We start from the raw sequence: 24,926 nt of genomic DNA, 5'->3' as shown, positions 1-24,926 counted from the left end.
GCAGCTCCCCTCGTGTATCTCTCCCATGAGACGTTGTGCCTCGACTTCATCAACACACCGGAGTAGTGTGGCATCGAAAAACGGCGATAGAGAGTTTCTCCACTCAGGAAATAATGTGCTGCGAGTCGCCGAAGTGTTTTTCGATCACGACGGTTAGCCATTGTAGGGTATTGACCAGTTTGCAAGAAATGCTTAATGTCTTCGTATCATGGCTGCTCATCGCTCGCAGTGAGCAGGGCCTTTGGCGATCTCGATCTTGAGTGGTTCAATGAGGTTTTCTTTCGTGATGCTCACCATGGATGCGAGCGTCGCCAGTGCATCTGCAAATTGGTTCTTGATGTGAGGTGTGTATGTGAATGAGATTTTCTCGAAGTTCTCCGCTAACTCCTCAAGATACTCGTGATATGGCACTAGCTTTTCGTCATTCGTCTTCCATTGCCCCAGAGTCTGGAAGATTGTAAGCATAGAATCTCCGAACACTTCCAGTTCCTTCACCTTGAAGTCGATCGCCGCTTGCAGGCCAATGATGCATGCCTCATATTCGGCCACGTTATTAGTGCAAGGGAAATCAACCTTTGCTACAATCGGATAGTAGCGTCCGTCGAGGGATATCAGTACTGCACCAATGCCGGACCCAGTGAAATTTACTGCGCCGTCGAAATACATCTTCCATGCGAATTTGTTCTCCTCACTATCCACTTGGAGGATCCCTTCGTCCAGAAAATTAGAGTTGATCGGCGTATCGTCTTCGATTAGGAACTCTGCCAAGTGATCCGCAATTGCTTGCCCCTTAACTGATGTGCGGGGCACATATTCAATGTCGTACTCCGTCAGCTGGCATCGCCACTTTGAAATGTTCTTCATGGAAGATGGACTATCGAGCAAGTACTTCAGGGGATCCGCTTTTGACAATAAGCGGATAGTGTGGTAGAGCGTGTATTGTCGAAGTCTCTGCATAACCCATACTAGCGCGCAACATATCTTCCCAATATCCGGGTAGTTAGACTCCCATTCGGTAAACTTCTTACTCAAATAATAAATGGCGTGTTCTGCGCGCGTGGACTCGCCTTCCTGCCCTAACATGCATCCCAGGGATTGCCGGCGCACTGTCAAGTAAAGGATCAGCGGACAATTTGGTGTCGGCGTAACTAGCACTGGTAGCTGAGCCAAATATGCCTTGATAGTATTGAAGGCCTTCTGACATTCCTCGTCCCACTCAATTGCCGCATTTTTAAGGAGCAGACGAAAGAGTGGTTGACATTTGTCTGTCAGGTTTGCGATAAATCTTGCAATGTAGTTCAGTCGTCCCAAGAAACCTCGTACTTCGCGGGTCGTCGATGGCGAACGTAGCTCCCTGATTGCCTTCACCTTGTCCGGATCAACCTCAATGCCTCGCTCACTGACCATAAATCCTAACAGTTTCCCTGACTTAGCGCCGAATGTGCACTTCGTTTGGTTGAGTCTGAGCTTATACTTCTTGAGGCGGTCAAAAAGGCGCCTTAAATTAACCAGGTGGTCCTCTCCTTCTTTGGATTTGGCAATCATGTCGTCAATGTAGACCTCGATCTCTTTGTGCATCATGTCGTGGAATAGCGTGACCATCGCCCTCTGATATGTTGCCCCAGCATTTTTTTTAGGTCGAAGGGCATGACTCGGTAACAGAAAGTGCCCCACATTGTGATGAACGTCGTCTTGATCTTGTCCTCTTCGGCCATCCGAATCTGTTTGTATCCGGAGAAGCCATCCATGATGGAGAACAATGTGTGGCATGCTGTGTTGTCGACTAAGACGTCAATGTGAGGCAGGGGGAAGTTATCTTTGGGGCTGACTTTGTTGAGGTCTCGGTAGTTGACGCAGACTCTAACTCTTCCATCCTTCGTCTCCACAGGCACGATATTCGCTACCCATTCAGAATAATTGCAAACCTCCAGGAACTCTGCGTTGATTTGTTTAATAAGCTCCTCTTTGATGCGGAGGAGAAGGCCGGCACGTTGCCGCCGTAAGTGTTGTCGCTTGGGTGGAAACCTCTCTGTATCAAGCGGTAGGAAATGCTTGACTATCGAAGGATCTAAGCCCGGCATGTCGGCGTAGGACCAAGCAAAGACCTCTTGGTAGTCCGTTAGAAATTCGATCATCCTGGCTCATTGTGTAGGGGCGATACCCGTCCTGATCTTTAGGATGCAAGGTTCTTCTTCGGTACCCACGTTGATCTTTTCTGTCGGCTCCACGGAAGTGAGTTAGCGGTTCTCAAGGCGGCGCAAACTCTCTTTTATTTCGGGCACTCGACCATCCTCGTCGAGTCCTTCCCCGAAGTATATGGGTCGGGACTCTTCAAGGAGTTCCTCGGATGGGTTCGAATCGACGCGTCGAAGACTCAGATTCGAGTGGAGCCTGGCGATTTAAATAAATTGTCTTAGAAAATTTAAAGTGCTGCGAATAAGTGAGAGAGATAAAGAAAGTAGACGCGAGAATTCTGAAAATGCATGTAGGGATTTTATTAATGATGAGGGCGCAATGCCATAACAAGAATCCCTCTTCCGTCGTGTGGCTTATGGCTATGCCGACATGCAAGAAATATCAAAACATAGATGGCCTTACACATCGGCGATTACAGCCGAGTAACGCGGGACTGAGGTCCAGTTGTTGAGTTTCTCATTTTCCTGCGCGAGGCGGATGTAAGCCCCTGGAGTAGTCTCCTCGGTGATGGCACATATTGTGGGCAGGTCAACAGGCTCGCTATCTGAATCCGAGGAGAGACCGTCAAGAGTACCTCCGACGATGTGTGGAGGCCCAGGAAAAAAGTAGGAGAGCGGATGAACCGGGATGCCCCTGTTGATCTTCCCATAACGTGCAGCGAGACGGTGAAGGTGCTTGCCCCTGCGAGCCTCAATAATCTCGTGACAGGAATGGCGAAAACCGAGTCCCCTCCTGTTCTTGTACTCTTCGACCTCGATGGGGCGGTTGATCCCTTGCCCATGTGCTCCAAGTCCGGTGCCGGGGATGTAATTGTGGCACAGCAAAATCTTCCCCACCATGCGGTCAGCGCGGGTTGGATCGATCTCTCCGTAGTCCCGAATGACGGAGATGGTTTCAAATGAATGGAAGGGGAGGTTTTGATCGTCCCCGATACTGATGTAGGAGACAGCCGTCTCCTTGTAAATGGCGTAGTCTTCCTCACCCTTGACTATGATAAGTCGATCTTCTGCGATGAATTTGATCCTTTAGTGTAGGGACGAAGGAACGGCGCCAGCCGCATGGATCCACGGTCTCCCGAGCAACAAGCTGAAAGCATTCGAAATGTCTAGGACTTGGATCGTAACAGCGAATGAGCAGGGACCCACCTCGATCACCAGGTTGATCTCTCCATTTACTTCCTTCCGCGAGCCGTCGAAGGCTCGAACCGCAGTCTTGCTCGGACGGATGCGGTTAAAGTCCACGTTCATCTGCTTCAGCGTGGAAACCGGGCAAACATTGAGTGCCGAGCCATTGTCGATCATGACCCGACCGATGATAAAGTTATTGCACTTGCAGACGATGTGTAGTGCCCGCGAGTGTGCCCACCCTTTGGAGGGAAGTTCGTCATCCGAGAATGAAATGTTGTTGGAGAAGATTGAGGCAACGGTCTCTGCAATGAGATCAGGAGCCGTCTCCTTAAGGACTTGTGCCGCTGTCAGGACCTTCAGAAGTGCTTCTCGACGTGGCTCTAAACCCAAGAGGAGGGCGAGTAGTGAAATGTGGGCTGGTGATTTGCCCATTTGTTCAACGACCTTGTACTCGCTTGCCTTGATAATCTTCATGAATGCCTCGGCCTCCTCTTCAGTCACCTTCTTCTGGGGAATAGACGAGCCTTCCGGGGCGACTCCGGGCACTGCCGGGGCTTTCCCTTTGTTTGCGGCCTTCGGATTTTCGTAGACTCGACCCGAGCGCGTCACGTCTATGACGCTAAATTGACGCTCGAGGTTCCCAACACTTCCTTCGTAGGTCCACGGGACCTGGCTATCTTGATATGGCTCTTGGCGGGGACTTCTATCACGAATGGGGCGGGCGTGGTATCGAACCCTGCATACCCTACACCGGTTTCCGTAGGAACATATTCGATTATGAACGGGGCCGGTGCCTCCTGTCCGGTCTCGTACTCCCCTATAGCGCAAACACCGATCATGTTAATGCTGGGTCCTGAGCTCGACCCATGATCGAGAAGAAGATTTGATTGCACGTTCGGGGGTTTGACGGCGTTGAACGTGAGTTGCTTGTCTTCAATCATCTGTTGGATCCTCTCCCGTAGCTTCCAACAATTGTCGGTGGTGTGACCGGGTGCGCCCTGATGGTACTCGCAGCGCCGACTCTAATCTTGGATGGTTGGGTCGAAATCAGGGTTAGGTGCTATCGATCGGATCTTGTTACCTGCGAGGAGTTGCCGGTATATGTGGGAGAGCGGAGCCGGCAGAGGTGTGAACTGTTTACGCCGCGTTTGTGTTGCGATGCCCTGTTGGTCCGCGGGGCAGAAGCCCGTTGCACCGGCTGAGGAGTTCTCGAAACCGGGGGCCTACTTTGTTGAATCGGAGGAGGAGCAGGGGCATAATTATGGGCATATTGCTGCGGGACCGGCGACGGAAAGGAAGCCGGCGGGGCGGAATAGTAAACTTGCTGCGCTGGGAGTTGTTGTTGATAATGCATCGAAGGTGGGGCATACGCTTGAGTGGCCGGTGGTGCTGGCGTGTAGCTTACGAAATATTGCTGGGGGGCCTGGCGCCCTGAGTTGACAGCATTGACGGACGTGTCTTTCCCTCTCCTACTTCCCGTTGTCCCAGTGGCGGCCCTTTTCGAGGACTCTCCTTCTTTTTTCTCCGTCGGACCTTCTATCTTGCCGAGCTTAATGCCGATGTCGAGCTTCTTTCCGGCGTCGATAAGGTTGGAGAATGAAGACGTGTGGGCTAACAAGTGCAAGTAGTAGGCCCCCTTAAGAGTGGAGTGGAATAATTGGATCTGCTGTGTCTCACTGATCGGAGGGACATGCTTCGCCGCTCTAGCCCTCCACTTCACTGCATAGGCCTCGAAGCCCTGGTCCTCGGTCATCTCCATCGTGCTGAGCTCCAGCAGAGTCGAGGGCGTCTCCGCACAGTACCTGTACTGGTCGATGAATTTGCTTGAGAGGTCCGCCCACGTGGGGATATCCGCAGCTTTCAGTGACATGTACCAATCAAGAGCCGCTCCTGCTAAACTATCCTGGAACGTATGGATGACGAACTCTTCGTAGTCCCAGTACTGCAGCATTTTTCCCCGGTAGTGACGGAGATGGTGACGAGGGTCGGTCGTGCCGTAGTACCTCTGGAATTCAGGCACCTTAATCTTTGGGGGTAGCTGCATACCTGGGAAAAGACTCCAATCGCCGTCGCCGGCATCGAGGCGGGGGTCGCCTGATTGTAGGGCTCGGATATTCTCTTTCAACTTCTTCAATCTCTGTTCCTGTTCAGTCCCCGTTTCCGGGAGAAAATTTGTGGGTGGAGCTCTAGGGGCCGCGTGGCTCGGCGTGCCCGGTTCAGAGTAAGCGATATTTATGGGAGGTGGAGCTTGGTAAGAAAAGCCGATATGGGGTTGTGGAGCTTGGTACGGGGGAGGTTCAACAGTGTAAGCAAGAGCCTGGGCAATTGTAGGCAGGAATATGATCGGCGGTGGGATAGCGGAAGTCGGAGCTGGGATCGACGCAGAGACCGAAACTGGGACTGGCGTGGAGATCGGTGGGGGTACGAGCTTAGGCGGTTCCAACATTGTCGCTGAAGGGATAGGAGTGACCGTCGGGAGATTAGCCGGGTGCGAGAAAGAAGGTGATGCTGGAAGATTGTTAACCGGATGGGCCGCCGGCGCGTTCACTATCGTTGGGGCAGACGTATCTCCGTTATCAGGAATCAAGGTCGGCTGGGCCCATGGGCTAGGATCGACCGTTGGCCCATACCCAAGAGGTGGGGTGAAGCTCGAAGAAGCGCGATTTGGGCCTTTGAGTAGGGCCATGAGCTCGGCCATATTGGTAGCCATGGTGGCAGCCAGTTGATTGACCGTGCTCTCGAGTACTGCAATACGTGCACGATTATCAGCTGTAGAAGATGGCTGCCCTCCTGAATATGCCGGGTGTAGGCCCGAAGATGCAGGTGGCGGAAGATGAGTCGGGGAAGCTCCCCGATGTGCTGGTGACACGCCTGCAGGGGACATATGTGGTGGTGGCGCATGCATAGTCGGTGCTTAAGAATGAATTGAAGTGGGCGGCGTATCCTCCTCAAAGACAGCTAGTTGATTTTCCTCTGCCATTCTTTGCTGGAAACGAGTGAGATATCGGTGAGGTGCCGCCAGTTGTTAACACCTGGATTCCATAAGTGCGTGAGTAAAGATTCTCTTTAAAATGGATAAAGCATTGAATAAAAGAGGGAATGCATGAAATGCATGAATTTTGAAAACTAATGCTGTCATTTGCATTGACTCTGAACGATCCAAAATATAATGCAAATTTTTAAAAAAATAGTCCTAAATCGATCTTCCATCGCGCCCAGGGAACAAGCAACCATCGCCATGGAAAGCCCTAGTTCGAGGGTCTGGCCGGGGTGTCTATCCTAGGGTGTATATGGACCCCCGCGGGCCCTTTTCCTGGACCTCTCCAAAGCGGCGTTTACTCGTGTCAATTCTTGATCGCACCTCTGTAGCTCGGCACGGGTCTGGGTGAGCTCTCTTTGTAGTTGGCGCTGATCAACAAGCTGCTCGTCGTTCTCTACGACTTCTCGACGAAGATGATCTCTTTCGGCTCTGATATGAGTGAGCTCGGCTTGGATGGCCATATTTGAAGTGGGAGTTGCGCCGGGTGACCCGCCATCTTCGACTCGTGGAGAGTTGACGAGATCCTAGTATGCTGCTAGACCCCATCGGTAGAAGCGAATGATGTATTCTTCTGTAGCTTGGAAATCCCGCTCATCAAGGGTCAGATGCTCGGGGAAGTATGAACGCTCGGTAATCACAGTTCGCCACGCATCCAGGACCTGTTTGACGTTACTTTGGAGATCTGCGGGTGTCTGATCCTCCCGCCAAGTATGTTCAAATCTAGTTCGCGCCATATCCTCGGGGACCGTCTGTAAGCCACCGAGCTACCTCACTACTCGCGCCGGAAAATAAGTGGTGGACCCCGCATGACTCATGAGTGGGACTCCATAAAAATTAGGACACCTAAGGGCCATGGGTCAGGGTGGCATCCACGCGGCACGCCACTTGAAGCCCCTAGGTGCTATTTCACGAAAAGTTTTGATCAACTCAGAGACCTTGCGTTCTTCCACACACAGGAGGGGTAACAATCGAGAAATAATTGACTCCGGACCATTAAAATACATAATCGAGCGCACCAGATGCAGAGGGTTTACGTGACTTTAGAGCCAAATTTGTAAAAACATAGGGGATCCTCTTATCCTTCGATCGCATGTTCTCAAGACGCGGTCGAGGGACCGGATGGTCTCAGCCACGAGGGCTACCTCATAACCACGCCCTCCGACCACTTGGAAGACAACGCTGGCCAAGGCTGCATCGATGAGACTATGCGAGCGAGGGAATAAGAGGGTCCCAAAGATTAGCAATAGAACAGCATGACATAAATCCTTTCGAAGAAAATCCCCCTGGACTCTGTGCGCTCGGGACTCAATAAAAAAGAGGAGTTTCTCGATTGCAATCTCCGTGCTGCCGGAGTATGCGAGTTCAGCATTCAAACGAGTCGTAGGAACCCCGAGTAGGCGTGAGACTAGGGTTGGTCGGGCGGTGTGGAAATTGGGTTCTACAATGCCGTGGATAACTGCGGCTCGACCAATGAGTGTTCGGTACTCCTCGATGGTTGGCGTGAGCTCGGTACCCTGTATGTCGAAGACGGCGCGACTTGGATTCCAGAATGCGATGGCGGCTTCGAGGAAATTCCAATCAACGTGCCGAGTAGCCAGCAAAGGGATATCCCTACGAACGCAGAGATGTAACGGCAGTCGACTGGGCGTAATGCTCTCCATATACAAGTAATCTCCTCGAGCGGTGGTGTGACTCTGTCGAGGCGCGGGCAGGAGACCAGACGTGACATCCCTTACCAAGATGAAAGGAAAATCGACTTAAGACTAGTCAATACAAATGACACCCTAATGTTGAAATTGGATGATGCATGCATGTAGAAAATAAAATGCCCAAGGCTTAATGAATAGTATACATCGCACATCTCTCTCAAGAAAAGATTCAAATTGGCGCGCAGGCCGACTCAAAGACTGTTGTTGGAGTCCGGTTGAAGGATGGCGTGGAGCTCCTACAGAATGCATGGTTTTAGTACTACAGGGATCGTGCTACGTAAGGATGGGAGCTCCCGACTCAAGAGTGTCAATTCCTTGAAATCGGACGGGGATCTTTGGGGGCCTAATCGACGGTCCAACCGTGCGACGTACCCTTACTCGGAACCCCTATCTAACCTGTGTTTCCTAAAATCGGTCGTGGGACGCGACCCGTAGGTACCTGAATCTAGTATGATATGCAATGTGCGTGCGAGAAATAAAAGTGCGTAAAGTAGATAAGCGGGAAATTACGGAAAGCGGTAAACAAACAAGCAAGCAAAGCAAGCGAGAACGAGCCTGAACCCTCTAAGTGTCCCCAATGGAGTCGCCAAACTGTGCGCACCCGAATTTCGTCTCGTCGGGGCACGCATGCGCGCGCCTATGCAACGCGGCTTGGGAGTGTCCACCTTCCCCGGGATGCGCAACGGACGCACGTGAGGAGTCGCTACTTGCCATTTTACGACCCGAAGGTCGAGGGCCGGCAAGTTACCCAGGTCTAGGGGTACAGGGTACACCTAAAATGTTAAGGCAATGGTCTGTACGGAGCCGAAAATTTCAAATTCGGAGGTTCTATTACGTGTGGGCCTATATCCCACACACCCTTTCGGTATTCTGGCTTGTCTAAGCTTGCCATTTTAATTTAATTACTGCTTAATTAAGTTCCGCTCATCTTATGCATTTTGACATCGTAAATTCGAAGAAACACTCTGACCGTCCACTCTCCGATCGGGATTTTACATGAATATATGTATAATATAAAACCTTACATTGTTCTCTCAAATAAATAAAAAACAAGCTACTATGACTAAATCCCGATCAGTTTGCATTCGGCCATGATTTCACTCATGCTCACCGTATAGTTTTGGAAAAGATCGAAAATTAAATTAAACGTGCACTAGGTGTATATTGGATCCCGTGATCGACGGTTATGGGCGTTGGACCAAAGTGTGAATCGAGTCCTAAGGGATCAGGCTCGATCCGCATAACAATCAAGTGCAAAAGATATAACAAGCAAGCTCAAATAAACAATCAATGGGGTTTTGTTATCGCCGAATTTACGTGAATTAACTGATTATTAACCGAGGTATCTTGACATACAAATCCTACCTTAAAACAAACAAAAGGGTGATGGATAGGGTATGTAGCATTCGGCATTATTTTAACGGACCCGACAGTCGTGATGTTCATAGTTAAGTCTCGAATGTGTGGGTTGTTTTTAGATTATTCTGTATCGTAACAATACGGTTTTTACAGATTAAGAGTATTTTCACCTAAAACACAAAACTTAACCCTCTATTAGACTTTTGCCCATGTTTGATTTAAGCCGACTTTGAGATTAATCTGTTTTTCCATGTTTTAACCCGTTCTAAACACAAACCTATACTAGAGTGACGGCAGGACAAGAACCGATAGTCATCCCCCTTGAATCGAAAAATATGTGTGTGTATGAAAAATAAAGATTACGTAGTACGTATCTCGATACTTTTGAAATTGTGAATTTAAAAAAAGGGAGTGACTAATAGTTCTTGAACTGTCGATGCGATTACAGATTATAAATCGGTTCGTACAATTCATTTAAAAGAGTCAAGTGATTTAATTTAGCCAAATTTAACGTCCCGATTATCCCGTATGTAGAATATTAGGTTAATTAGAAATTTTCCGAATGCTTTAGTCTACGGATTTCGAGTCGTCGAGATAGCCATTAGTTGACTACCAATAAAATATAATTTCCGAGATTATCACATTATATACATATAATTACAAAAATAAAATATTTAAATGGGGCACATACATTGTCGGTGGGCGATCCAAGTAGGAAAGGGTCGGATATTTTTAGAAAATGTCCAGGGGACTGAATTGAACGATTTCAAAAGAGCAGGGACTGATTTGAAAATTCTAAAAAATTAGGGACTAATTTGAAAATTCTAAAAAAATTGGGGACTGATTTGAAAATTCTAAAAAAATGAGGACTGTGTAAAAAATTACTGAAACTGCCCTAGGACTTATTTGAAATGAATTTGAAAATCTGGACTAATCTGAAAAACAAAAAATGGCCCCAGGACTAAACTGAAACAACTTGGAAAGTTCTTTGGGATTCTTGAAAAATTCTGGGAATTTCAGGACTGATTGGAAAATAGTAAAATGACTGGGATTTGATTGAAAAGAATTTTTGAAGTTCGGGGCAGATTTGAAAAGGGTGAAAATGGTCCCGGGACTAAACTGAAACAATTTGAAAAGTTCTTTGGGATTCTTGGAAAAATTTTGAAAAATGAAAGGACTGATTGGAAAATAATAAAATGACTAGGACTTGATTGAAAATAATTTTGAAATTCGAGGCAGATCTTAAAAAAAAAATGCGTCCTCTGGACTGAAATGTGACAAAATAGAAAGTTCGTAAAATCGAATTCGGGACAAATCTGATCGCCCACGCGACCCAAGAACACTCATTTCACATTATATTCATCGAGCAAGCAATAATATTCAGGAAAGGAGCCCTAATCATGCCACTAGGTCGAGAATTTACCTAATCCGGAAAGTTGAGGGGCTTCTCTGTAAAAATAAAAAAAAAATCGCCGGATGGATCAGGTCGGATCGGATCGGATCGGATCGCCCGCCCGAAGGAGAAACCGCCCGGAAGAGCTGCTGGACCGGACTGAAGCGTTGGGCCGAACTTCTGGGCTGGACCTGCGAGACAAGGAAATGGGCCGAGGCCCATTAGCGAGGAGCGGTCCGAATCAAGGGAGCGGCGGCGGCGAGGCTGTGGGCGGCGGTTCTCGCCCCTGGACGCCGCGACGACGGCACGAGAGGGCTCGGGAAATGGCCCTGGGCATCGCTTGGACTACGCGGTGTCCGATTTGGACTTTACCAGTGTCGAAACGGCCGGAATCGAGGGGAAAGGTCGCGTTTTCCGGCGAGGGTTTTCGAAATCTCCGATCTTAAAATCGGCCAAATCGAGAGCCAATTTTCCCTTTTTGCTTGCTGGGTTTTGTTCCTTCCGATCCCAATTGCTTTTATGTCTATTTAATTGCAATTTCGTCCCCTTTTCCGTTAAGATTTCGGTCGATTTTGGAGAAAATCGCAGAAACCGCGATTTTGGGGGTTCTGGGCCGGCGGGGATCGCGGGCAGCCGGCGAGCGTTGCCTGGCCCTGCCCGGCCTGGCCGAACCCTTTTTTTTTTTTTTTTTTTTAAATTTGGGCCTGCGGGTCACGGGCAGCCGATCAACACTGCTCTGCCTTGCCCGACCCTGCCCGAAATTTTTCTTTTCTTTTTTTTCTTCTTATTTATTTATTTATTTATTATTATTATTATTATTAAATTGTTTTTTAAAAAGTGATAAATTGGAATATGACAATTTTGCCCCCCTGGAGCCGATGGACCGGAATTGGGTGCTAACACTCGTGACTTAAGATAATGACATATTACTTGTAGATAATGATGAGCCTACAATCTATGAGGAAGTCGTGATAGGCCCAGACTCCGAGAAATGGCTGAAGGCCATGAGATCTAAGATGAAATCCATGTGTAACAACCAGGTATGGGCCTTGGTTGATCCACTTGAAGGAGTAAAGCCCATTGGGTGTAAGTGGGTTTATAAGAAGAAGACTGACATGGACGGTAAGGCGATTACCTTTAAGGGTCAACTAGTGGCCATAGGTTTCAAACAAGTTTATGGTGTTGACTATGACGAAATCTTTTTCCTGGTGGCTATGCTTAAATCCATAAGGATCTCGCTTGCTATTGCAGTTTATTATGATTATAAGATATGGTAGATGGACGTCAAAACTGCTTTCCTGAACGGGAAGCTCCTAGAGGATGTGTACATGACACAACCCGAGGGTTTTGTCGATCCACAAAGTGCCAGAAAGGTTTGTAAGCTGCAACGGTCTATTTATGGACTAAAGGAAGCTTCTAGGAGTTGAAATCTTCGTTTTGATGATGCAGTCAAAGAGTTTGGCTTCATTAAGAATGAAGATGAACAATGTATTTCTAAGAAGGTTAGCGGGAGCGCAATGATCTTCTTGGTGTTGTATGTAGATGGCATACTTCCGATCGGGTATGACATTCCTTCTTTACAGTCTGTGAAGACCTGGTTGAGAAGGTGTTCTCCATGAAGGACTTAGGCGAAGCTACTTACGTGTTAGGTATCGGAGTCTATAGAAATAGATCCAAGAGATTGCTTGGCCTAAGTCCGAGTATATAAGTAGATAAAGTGCTTCAGTGCTTTAGCATGTAGGATTGTAAGAAAGAATCGTTACCTATGTTACATGGTGTGCGGACCCGAATTTGCATCTCGTCAGGGCCCGCATGCGCACGCCTATGCAACACGGCTTGGGAGTGTCTACCTTCCAGGGGACGCGCGACGGACACGCGTGAGAAGGAGTCACCACTTACTGTTTACAACCCGAAGGTCGACGGCCGTTAAGTCGCCAGGGTCTAGGGCTACAAGATATACATAAATGCTAAGGCAATGGTCATGCGGAACCATAAATTTCGAATTCGGGGATTCTGTTACGTGCGGGCCTACATCCCGCACGCCCTTTCAGTACTCTAGCTTGTTAGGCTTGCCATTTTTATTTACTTACCGCGTGATTTTAGGGTTGCACTCTTCTTACCCGTTTTGACACCGTAAAGTCGATGAATTGATCAATTCAAGTCAAGAATCCGAGAGAAAAGTAAATTCACACATCGAGGAAATGACTTGCTATCCTCGCTACGGTTCGTCGGACCATGGTAGTCGATTCCCCGCGCAAACCGAAGCTATGAAGCATTAAATCTACTCGTCTTTCGAATAAGTGAATCAATTCAATCGATTCTACACTCGGACCTCTCGCTCACCGATCAGGAATCCATATAAATGAAATTTCTTACAATGTACTCTCAAAGAATTACCGAATACAACCGAATAAATTAAATGGATCCTCAATCAGTTTGCATTGGGCCAATATTCCGCTTCGGCTCACCGTAAAGTTTCAAACGACCGAAAGCGAAATTAAAATGCGCGTTGGATCCCGTGCAATGCGTAACCTACGAGTTCAAGCTCAAACCGCAACGAATCAGTAAGTAATAGCAGAAAACATAAGAAAACTGATAGAAACAGATGAAAATAGACAAAAATTGATAAATAGAGACAATTTGTATATTGGGCCGAATTTAAGTGATTTAATCAGTTATTAACGAGGGTTAATTGGCAAAAAATTTGTCTAACCTAGGCAAGCAGATGAAGGTGCTAGGATGCAGTTGTAGGCCGATTATGAGTGTGTGAGTTGATTTTAAGACTTTGTTCTGTAAATGACACTGCGTTTTCACTGAATACGCCAAATTCGTGTTTTGACTCTAGATTTGGAACCTAGCGTTCCACCCAACCATTACGTAATGTTTGATTAAGTCAAGTGCATGATTAGTTTGATTTTATGTGTTTTGTGACAGAGGTAATGACGCTAACCACCGAATCTATAGTAAGATGATAGAAACACTGAAAGTGAATGAAGTGGGTCGTGGAAATAAAACTCACGCCCGAACGGACTGCCCTTTCTTGCCCATAGATCAAGGTGTTTCGGTCTCCTTAACGCCTAGAATGTCGGGAATCACGAAACGACAGTTATACTCTTGGTTTGCAAAATGTGTAAAGTGCTCGTTTGAAATCGAAATCCCGTAATATGGAAGGGTCTAAAGGAGATTTACGTGCTTTGACTTGAGCCACCTCATATCGAGCCCGGACTCGAGTCAAGGTGCGCGAGTCCACCCTAGACACCACCCTTATTTGTGTTATGCGTATCGATGTTTTAAAATTGTGAATTTCAAAAGGGCATCCCCAACAGTTCGTGATCCGTCGACGTGATTACAAATTAATTAGCGGTTGGTCCAATTTATTTAAAGCCAAATGGTTTGCTTAGCCAAGTGATATGTCACCTTTCTCGTATGTGGAATTATTAGTGGTTATGGCCTTGAGCCTTGAATGTTAAGGGTTAACGGAGCGGTTGTTCGAAATTTACGCACTAACATGCAAACTAACGTGTAACTAACGACTAAACGAAAAATGTAATTACAATCAATTCCAAGAACCGGTTTTAAAGCGATGGAAGAGGCCATCATCGACCTAAGAAAGGTCAAGGGACATTCGGCCACTCTCTAAGGAGGAGGGCCGAGAGTTCCCTTGACTCGGCTCGGGTCGTAGGTGGTCTCCGATATCGATTCTAACCATTTCTTGCATGCATAAGACTTTAAACGTGATAATTACATACATTTTATAAGCCTATGCCGCCATGATCTTGGAAACGCAAACAAACATGCAATACAAATGCAAACACGATGTTTTAAAGAATCGATAAAACGGCATCGGCTCATACAATAGCAAAATGTGAAAACACGGGAACCAACCTATTTCGAGATGGGAGAGGCCCCCTTGGACCCGTGTGGCCCAAGGAAACTCTCGGCCACCTCCCATGAGGGATGATTGTCAATTTCCATGGCTCACATGGGCCAATCCAGTTTCTCCTACCTCGATCTTAGTCCTTTCCCGTCATACTATCATGCTACAATGACGATGAGCATAAATGCACGAGAAACAGCAGGTTTCAAAGACCGTCATTATAACCTGCTGTTTCTTGGCTATAAATGCACGAGTGTGACCCGAGAGGACCAAGGAGGCTCACGGTCTTCTCTTATAGAGTGTGACCGAGAGTCCCTAAGACCGTCTTGGGTCGATAACAGTCTCTCTTACTTAGATTTTGACCCTTTCTCGTCATGTTAACCTAATATACAGCAAGACATGCATAATATGGTATAAGAACACACGGAAACATAAAAATGTAAACTTGCATGTAAATCGGTCCAAAAATAGCCTTATCACCCCACAAGCCTAAAGAACTAAGAGACCTACTTCTCTAAGTCGTAAGGGAGTTATACCTAGCCTCGAGATGCGAGAAAAGAGTCGAGGAAGGGGAAAGAGAGTCGCAAGACTCGGTTGGACAGAGAGCACCTAAGTTGATCAGAGTAGACTGTTTTGGCACCCGGGAAAGACGTAGCTGAACAAGGTGGCTCGGAGTGGCTTCTCCAAAACGGCACAGACGCTTTCTACTCTTAAGGGGATGCTGAACAAGCTTGTGAAGTTTCGTGGAAAGTGCATGGGTAGTTTATCACGAAATTAAAAAAGGAATCGGGTCAGTATAAGAGAAACAGACTCGACTAGGCGGTTTGACACCCGGGAAGGAAATGGCTTTCGCGGATGGCTCGAGCGACTTCCCCAAGTTGGCACGGGCACCTTGGCTCCCCAAGGGACTACTGAACACGGGTATGGTGGTCTCACACAAAACGCATGATTGGATTTTCCCTGAAAAACCAAAGGAGACTGGTGAAAACTACAAGGAACCGAAAAGAAAAGGAAGAGAGAGACGGCAATCGTGCACGGTTGAAAGGTTTTCGGACCGTGACCACCTCGTCACGGGGGAGAGGGAGGGTCGTAAGAAACCCTTGGAATGTGATGGCACGACTTGCCGTGGTTGTGGGAAGGATGGAAAGTCGAATGAACCCGACCAGGACCCGTGAGGTTCCAAGGGACCCATTTCTATGCAAGTCTGGAACCTGAGTCTAAAGGCTTCAAACGCGAAAACTAAGCTCGAAAATGGGCTTAGAAGGTTGAAAACGTGGGGGACATGAAGTTTGGTTGAAGTTGGCTTGGGTTAAGGGGCGGTTGCCGGAAAACGGTTGAGTTTTCGGGTGAAATGGCCTTGCAACCAGGATGAGATGAGGCTGTGCGATTTTATGGAAATGCTAAGGTTTGAGAGGGCTGGAGAGGATTCTCTAGATTGAGAGAGCTTGAGAAAGAATGAGAATTGAGTTGTGATTAGCTTAATGATGCAAGATAGCTTTATAGGAGGCTCTAATGGTGCAATTAAGCAAAGTTAGGTGTGCTTAAGGAGGGATCAACATGGTTGCCGAAATCTGAAGAGGGATTAAGGTGGGGAAATGTCAAGGTAGAGTGTGGGGGAAGTTAGCGCAAGTGGATGGAAGGTGATGGATGAGAGATATGTGTAAGAAGATATTTGAATTGTGGTGGGGAATTGGTTGGCTCAATCGGCCATGGGGGATTTAGCCGTGGCTTGAGGCTGGCTCGGCTGGCTTGGTTTGAGTCGTGGGTCCCACTTGGCTAGGGAGAAAGTCGGGAGAAGCTCGGGGCTCGATCGGTCGCGCATTTGATCTTCGTGGTTCGCTTGAACGACGGATTGTCAATGTACGCGCGAATGCGATTTTAATGAACCCAATATTGCCATGTTTCATATAAGGAAATGCTCGAGTGGTCCGGGGACTCGAAAGCTGGTTTTGTTCCGTCTGGATGGTTTGAGTGAAGTTAATTGTTTCTGTTGCCTATTTGCATGTCTGCGTGCTGTACTGCTCGCATCGGTGTGCTTTTCGCATTGGGCGGAACAGTTGACCCGCCGACCTCAGTTGAAGATCGATAATCGGAGACGTCCTAGGAATCCGCAAATGGGGCATTCTTTGTGCTTCCCGAGTGTTCTGATTTGTTCGGTGACCACTGCGATCTTCGTTTGTTGAAAACGAGTCCCGGAAGGTTTGTCGGGGGGCGTTTGTGACTATTAAAACGTCACTCGAGAGACCAGTTTGATTTGCTTCGTCCGAGGCGAAATGATTTCCCTAGTTCTAGGGGTTGTAGGGAGTGGATGATGTGGAACTCGGACGTTAATTTTTCGCTGAATAAGCACCAAGTACGAGATTCCGTCTGGAAAGGGCCCTTTTGCTATCGGAATGGTACTCGAGAAACCTAAACGAGTTGTACAGTGCAATTAGGGTTTATTTCCCCGGGCCCTGAGGTCCTTGGGATTGGTTGGTCTGGATTTCGTACATTGACAATTAGTAAAAAAGGTCTCCGACTATGTTTCTGTGGGGAAAAGGTCCCTTTTTTCCGAGTTGAGATCCACTTGAGAGATCAAGATGAATTCCGAAGAACAGTCTGAAACCTGTTCCCTGGTCCCGGTGACCCTTACGTGTGTGCAGGCCTGTTTTCTGTGCCGTTTATTTGTCCATGGAGCGGGTGTCCCGGGAGCCCCGTCAAGAAGTCGTCTACAAACATTCGGGGGTGCTCCGGCTTAAGCAAAAAGTTTCTAAAATGCGTTCGGAGGTGCCATTAGTCATTTTGGTATCAAGAGAGATTTTTAGAGTCCTATATTGGGTACCTTCTGATGCTCCGGCGATCTGGTGGTGAATAGTGCCATAGTGTCGACTTCTGCTGTTTCGAGGCTTAATGTCTGTCTGATTCTTCTAATTTCCCTTTGTGCCTTCCTAGAGGCCCCTGCATCTCTTTTGTAGTTCATGCTCCCATACTTGCGTGTTTGCCTCTGTTGGCTAAACTGTGAATAGTGACCCCAGCTTCTGTTGGGCGTTCTCCTGTCGCGCTTATGAGGCCGTGGTCAGAATTGCTGTTGGCATTCTCTGTTGGAGCCGGTGGACCAAAATGGGGTGCTGACACATGGCATAAGCCTTTCAAAGGCTCAGAGTCCGTCTACTCAAGAGAGAGAGACCGCATGAGTAGGATTCCATATGCATCGGCTATTGGATCCATCATGTGTGCTATGTTATCCACTCGACCTGATATCTCGTATGCTTTAAGCATGACGAGTCGGTACCAATCAAATTTAGGTAAGAGACACTGGATCGCAGTAAAGAACCTCCTGAAGTACTTACAAAAGACTAAGGAGATGTTCTTGGTATATGGAGGCGAAGAAGAGCTCGTTATAAGAGGTTATACTGATGCTAGCTTCGAGTTCGATAAGGATGGTAGTAAATCGCAGTCAAGGTATGTGTTCTGCTTGAATGGAGGTGTTATGAGTTGGAAGAGTTCCAAACAGGAGACGGTAGCCGACTCTACCACAGAGGCCGAGTATATCGCTGCCTCAAATGCTGCAAAAGAGGCCGTTTGGATCAAGAAGTTCGTAACAGAACTTGTTGTGGTTCTTAGCATCGCAGACCTAGTGGAACTCTATTATGACAACAATGGAGCCATTGCGCAGGTTAAGGAGCCCAAGTCTCACCAACGATCCAAACATATACTCAGGCACTTCCATCTCATTCACGACATTATCGATAGATGAGATGTGAAGATATGCAGAATACTAATGGATGAGAATATCTCAGATCCACTTACGAAACCTCTTGTACAACACAAGCACGAGAAAAAAAAAGAAGAAAAGCAGAGCGTATCCGAATGACTATATAAATAAAGAATAAACCTATATACTTCTCTTCACATTTAAGTAAAACTTGTTCTCATCAAACTTCCACTAAGTATTTAGACAAAAAAAGAAAAAGAATTCAAAGGCATACACACACAGTTCAGTACTCTTGTCATCTAGAACCCTTTTCCACGGCAGAAGTATCCACATTTCTCGATACGAGGAGGTATCTTCATCTTCAAGCTTTTCCCTTAGCAAGAATTGGCAATGTGTTCTGGCATGTCTTGAAACCTCGTACTTGGTGATCCTAGTTTCATAACATAGACAAAGAACCAACGCGGAAGTTACAAAGATGCGACCATCCATGGTGTCATGCTAGAAACGTAGATTCTTTCTTTAGTCTTTGACATATATATCTAAGAGAGATTTCTTGCTCTTCTCAAAGGCATGCTGTGGTAACAGGAGCAAACAAAGGAATCAGGTTAGAGATTTGCAGGCAGTTGGCCTCAAAAGGGGTGATGATGGTCTTAACTTCAAGAGAAGAGAAGAAAGGTCTCGAGGCTATTTGCAAACTGAAAGAAGGAGGCTCTGCCGCTCCCTCTGGTGAAGTAGTTTTTCATCAGCTTGATGTTATCGACTCCGCAAGCATAGATTCATTGGTTGAGTTTGTCAGTACCCGGTTTGGAAAGCTGGACATTCCTGTACATAAGGGGGTTCCAGAATGTCCAGCTTATGGCTTGAGAATCGGATGATACCTCAAAGTCCTATTCTTGATAGAACTGGAAATCTGTTTGTCCTTTTGATATAGCCAACTGATGAAGAGGAGTTGAAAATGATTGCAACCCAAAATTACAAATTGGCCATAGAATTCCTGGAAACAAACTACTATTGTGCAAAAAGAGTGACCGAAGCTCTCATTCCCCTGCTTCAACAGTCGGATTCTGCGAGGATCGTCAATATCTCTTCATTTTTAGGACTCTTGCAGGTATATCCAGTCGTGGCAGTTATGTTTTGATGTAAAGCATTTTTCAACTTTGGTTTTCCAATTTTTCTCACACAATACTTGATTTCTCTTTTGGGATTTGGACCTTGACCTGCTTCTCGTCGTAGTTGGGAATAGAAAACTCAATGAACTGTTGCTAGAAAATCTAATTTTCCTACACCTTTCCTAAACAGGAATATTTGAAACGGCTACCTAAAGTCTGCCATCTTTCAGGAAGCTCCTTTTAGTTATGAGCTTTTGCGTTCTCAAGAAAATGAATAGCAGGACGGAAGGTAGATTAGACTACGTTTAATTAGATAACATTTTTATAGAAGCCTTTTATTTTTATGTGAAAAAAATAGAATTAAGAAGTTCCAAACAGGTTTTACGACATGGAAAGGGGAACTCGGAATAATCTTCCTCAACCCGAGCTGTGGATTACCTTTTCCTCCCTGACCTTTTGCTAAAACTTATCTCATTATCTTTGTCAATTCTCAGCAAATTCCTGCGAAATCAATCACAGATGACCTGGGAGACATCAAGAGCCTGACAAAAGATCGAATAGACGATATCCTGAAGGATTTCCTGGAAGATTTCCGACAGGGAAAATTAAAAGCCAAAGGCTGGCCCGCGAATGTCTCTGCATACAAGATGTCAAAAGCAGCCCTGAATGCTTACACAAGGCTCCTAGCAAAGGAGTTCCCGTCGTTCCTTGTGAACACCATTTGCCCGGGCTTTGTCAGGACTGATATGACCGGCAACAATGGAGTTCTTACAGCTCATGAAGGAGCGGAGAGCCCCGTGCACCTGGCTCTTCTGCTGAAAACAGGGCCCTCGGGCCTCTTCTTCTCCAGGAAAGAAGTCCCTAATTTCTGAGAAACAAAGCTTGATATTGATAGATATTAGGTGCTGGAAGGATACAGTAACCCATCCATTGATAATGATAGTTATGATATCTATCAGCAATAAGGCTAAATATCAGCAAGCCCTTCTCAATTTCATAAACTTCAGGCCCTGTCAGACTTCCCATTATCATCGACTTATATGATTTTAATGGTATCCAAGAGTTCCGGTTTCCCAAGACCCTGAATTGATGCCGGTTATCATATGAAATTGAGCAAACAGTCAATTTTTTACACTGAAGTTCTATCTATGATCACAAAGTAAAGAAAAAGAAAATTAGAAAGAGAAGACTCCCTTATTGAGTAATAAATAATAAAATCTCACCGTATCTAACAAGGTTAACCTTTTAGGTAAAACGGCTGTGGTTATCTCAACATCTCACGGGATATCAAAAGCTGCAGGTTTGATGTGCAGTGCATGCGTTTGTCCCCCATTTAATTAGTTCTATGCTATGTACTAAAACTAATCAAGTGTTGTAGTTACCTCAAAATGTCACACATCCCCAGCCTCTAATGTATTCTTATGATTTACCCATGGTCCAAGATTAACGTCGCCAAGTGGGATGACTAACCGCGTGACATTATTGCCAGCCATCTTCTTGCATGACAGATGAGGAAGGAGACTAAGAGCGCGAGGACTCACAACCCAAGCTGGCAGTAGGTGGTGGTAGTAGGCGCTACAGTGGTAGTTGATACATAGTTAGTCTATTCCTGTAAAGGAAAAAAAAAACCTGAGAGTAGAGTAAAGGAAATAAAAGAAAAAGGAAATAAATAATATGGTGTCCTTCTCTATTAGCTTAAAACTCATCATCTCTTTCTCTTCTTTATTATTATTATTATTATTATTATTATTATTATTATTATTTGTATTTTTCCTATGCATACTTTTGTATTCAAGGAATCCCATAAAAAAATTCTTCGGTATTTTCGAAAATAAATCAATATCAATTTTGAAAAAGCCGTGGGAGAATTATTTGAAATTCATCAGTATTTTTGAAAGGAATAACTCATGTAACATCCATCAGTAATTCATCAAAAAAATTTCATCTTTAAAATAATTTTCAAAATTTTAATGTAAACTTAGAAAACCATTGATATTTTTCTAAAATCATACCTAAATACTAGTGAAATTTCATGGAAAATTTTCTCAAGAGGTTCCATAGAAATTATCAATAAATGAACGTTGATACTTTGAAATAAAATTTCTGTCGACATATATCTACTATAGTATTATCTGCAATACTTGTACAAGATATAAATCAGAGAAAGTTCATAGTACTGGCCATGAGAAAGAGTGAGAGAGGCGCGAGATTTTGGATGGGATGATGGTGCAATGAAAGGTTCATTTGCTTAAGCATTGACTTCAGATAATATTAAAAAAAGGATGACAAAGCATAAGGTTAGAGTAAGAAAATCATTGACTGAAAATATAAAAGGAACATAACAGAAGAAGGCGAATGTGGGAAAAAGTTTTGTCTGAGATTAGTAGGGAAAAAAAAGAAGAAGAATATTTAAAGGGAGTAGTCATTGGAATGCAAGAGAAAATAGAAGAGATGCAATTTGGAGAGAGAGGAACCGTGAGCGTTGAATGGAGAAGTTACTTCATATTTAATGTGTTCGACTGAGTGAAATAATTATCACAAAGAATGTGGCAGGTAGTTTTGATAGTGGAAGAGTATGAAATGGCATCTTGAAACGGAAAGGGTTATGGCAAAGAGTAGGTATACAACGGTTTTTTCTATTGAAAACGGGTGAGGAATGTGCCATGATACTGAAAAGATGTGATGTTTAATAGGTATTCACATTGTTTGAGTAAAGGGCAAAATAGTAATATTGTCAACATCAGAAGAGTAAAAAAGTAAAGAAAGTTGAAGAACCATTTTGAAAATGGTTCGTAACTTTATATATTGTATACAATTTTAAAAAAAATTAAGTCCAGAATACGGGAATCATGGTCGTGAATGGATCTTCCTGGTGATTTTCATTGCATTAGACAGCTCAAAGCCGGTCCCTCCTTTGTCAATTATGGCTTCCCGTTTTCAAGAAATCACTAGTCGTGTGTGGTAGCTATAAGTTTCTACTCTCTCATTTGTCATCTTACAGCAGAAGAGTGATGGACCCATTATTTTGAATACGTGATGCGGTAGAAGAGGCGGCAAGTCGGTACCTGAAGAAAAATAGGTTGTGACTATCCTATGTCAAGGGAAACGGCCTCCAGAGCAATGAATAGCGGGACGGAAGATGGATTAGACTACATTTAATTAGATAACATTTTTATAGAAGCCTTTTATTTTTATGGGAAAAAAGCGAATTAAGAAGTTCCAATCAGGTTTTACGACATGGAAAGGGGAACTGGGAATAATCTTCCTCAACCCGAGCTGTGGATTACCCTTTCCTCCCCGACCTTTTGCTGAAACTTATCTCATTATCTTTGTCAATTCTCAGCAAATTCCTGGGAAATCAATCACAGATGACCTGGGAGACATCAAGAACCTGACAAAAGATCGAATAGACGATATCCTGAAGGATTTCCTGGAAGATTTCCGACAGGGAAAATTAAAAGCCAAAGGCTGGCCCGAGAATATCTCTGCATACAAGATGTCAAAAGCAGCCCTGAATGCTTACACAAGGCTCCTAGCAAAGGAGTTCCCGTCGTTCCTTGTGAACAGCGTTTGCCCGGGCTTTGTCAGGACTGATATGACCGGCAACAATGGAGTTCTTCCTGCTCATGAAGGAGCGGAGAGCCCCGTGCACCTGGCTCTTCTGCTGAAAACTGGGCCCTCCTGCCTCTTCTTCTCCAGGAAAGAAGTCCTAATTTGTGGGAAACAAAGCTTGATATTGATAGATATTAGGTGCTGGAAGGATACAATAGTTATAATAACCCATCCATTGATATTGATAATTATGATATCTATCAGCAATAAGGCTAAAGATCAGCAAGCCCTACTCAATTTCATAAACTTCAGGCCCTGTCAGACTTCCCATTATCATCCGGTTACATGATTTTAATGGTATCCAAGAGTTCTGGTTTCCAAAGACCCGAATTTATGCCGGTTATCATATGAAATTGAGCAAATAGTCGATTTTTTACACTGATGTTCTATCTATGATCACAAAGTAAAGAAAAAAGAAAAGAAAAGAAAAGAAAAGAGAAGACCCCCTATTGAGTAATAAATAATAAAGTCACACCATATCTAACAGGGTTAACCTTTTAGATTAAATGGCTGTAATTATCTCAACATCTCACAGGATATCAAAACGCTGCAGATTGGATGTGCAACGCACGCGTTTGTCCCCCATTTAATTAGTTCTATGCAATGTACTAAAACTAATCAAGTGTTGTGGTTACCTCAAAACGTCACACATCCCTAGCCTCTAATTTATTCTTATGATTTACCCACTGGCCAAGATTAACGCCGCCAAGTGGGATGACTAACCACGTGACATTATTGCCAGCCTTCTTCTTGCATGATAGATGAGGAAGGAGACTAAGAGCGCGAGGACTCACAACCCATGCAAAGCTGGCAGTAGGTGGTGATAGTAGGCGCTACAGTAGTAGTGGATACATAGTTAATTGATTCCTGTAAAAAAAAAAACTTGAGAGTAGAGTAAAGGAAATAAATAATATGGTGTCCTTCTTTATTTGTTTAAAACTCTTCATCTCTTTCTCTTTTTTTTTTTTGTATTTTTCTTATGCATACTTTTGTATCCAAGGAATCTTGTAAAAAATTTCTTCGGTATTTTCGAAATAAATCAATATCCATTTTGAAAAATTCATGGGAGAATTGTTTGAAATTCATCGGTATTTTTGAAAGGAATTACTCATGAAACATCCATCAGTAATTCATCAAAAAATTTCCATCTTTAAAATAATTTTCAAATTTTTAGTGTAAATTTAGAAAACCCATTGATATTTTTCTTAAATCATACCTAAATACTAGTGAAATTTCATTGAAATTTTTTTCAAGATGTTCCAAAGAAATTATCAATAAATGACCGTTGATACTTCGAAAGAAAATTTCTGTCGACATATATCTACTATAGTGTTATCTGCAATACTTGTACAAGATATAAATCAGAGAAAGTTCATAGTACTGGCCATGAGAAAGAGTGATAGAAGCGCGAGATTTTGGATGGGATGATGGTGCAATGAAAGGTTAAGTTGCTCAAGCATTGACTTCAGATAATATCAGGAAAACGGACAACAAAGCATAAGGTTACAGTAAGAAAATCATTGACTGAAAATATAAAAGGAACATAACGGAAGAAAGCGATTGTGGGAAAAAGTTTTTTTTTTCCTGAGATTAGTAGAAGAAAAAAAAAGAATATTTAAATGGAAGAAAATAGAAGAGATGCAATTTGGAGAGAGAGAAACCGTGAGCGATGAATGGAGAAGTTACTTCATATTTCATGCGTTCGACAGAGTGAAATAATTATCACAAAGAATGTGGTGGGTAGTTTTGATAGTGGAAGAGTATGAAATGGCGCCTTGAAACGGAAAGGGTTATGGCAAAGAGCAGGTAC

The 24,926-nt window shown here is 44.9% G+C and overlaps 1 protein-coding gene across 1 annotated transcript in view; it reads left to right on the top strand.

Moving 5' to 3' along the window:
- The window catches only part of LOC116191540 ((+)-neomenthol dehydrogenase-like), a 33,583-nt gene extending 13,192 nt beyond the window's left edge, over positions 1 to 20,391 (top strand). Inside the window, exons 6-8 of the mRNA XM_031520267.1 lie at positions 18,944 to 19,231; positions 19,327 to 19,503; positions 19,999 to 20,391. Coding sequence (XP_031376127.1) covers positions 18,944 to 19,231; positions 19,327 to 19,503; positions 19,999 to 20,376 — 843 coding nt within the window. The 3' untranslated portion in view covers positions 20,377 to 20,391. The remainder of the gene's footprint in view (positions 1 to 18,943; positions 19,232 to 19,326; positions 19,504 to 19,998) is intronic.
- Positions 20,392 to 24,926: the final 4,535 nt, after the last annotated feature.

The sequence above is a fragment of the Punica granatum genome, chromosome 1 (genome assembly GCF_007655135.1).
Source record: "Punica granatum isolate Tunisia-2019 chromosome 1, ASM765513v2, whole genome shotgun sequence".
In the NCBI taxonomy this organism is placed as follows: Eukaryota; Viridiplantae; Streptophyta; class Magnoliopsida; order Myrtales; family Lythraceae; genus Punica; species Punica granatum.
The sequence above is the reverse complement of the archived record's forward strand: the minus strand, read 5'-3'. Positions and strand labels throughout refer to the sequence as shown.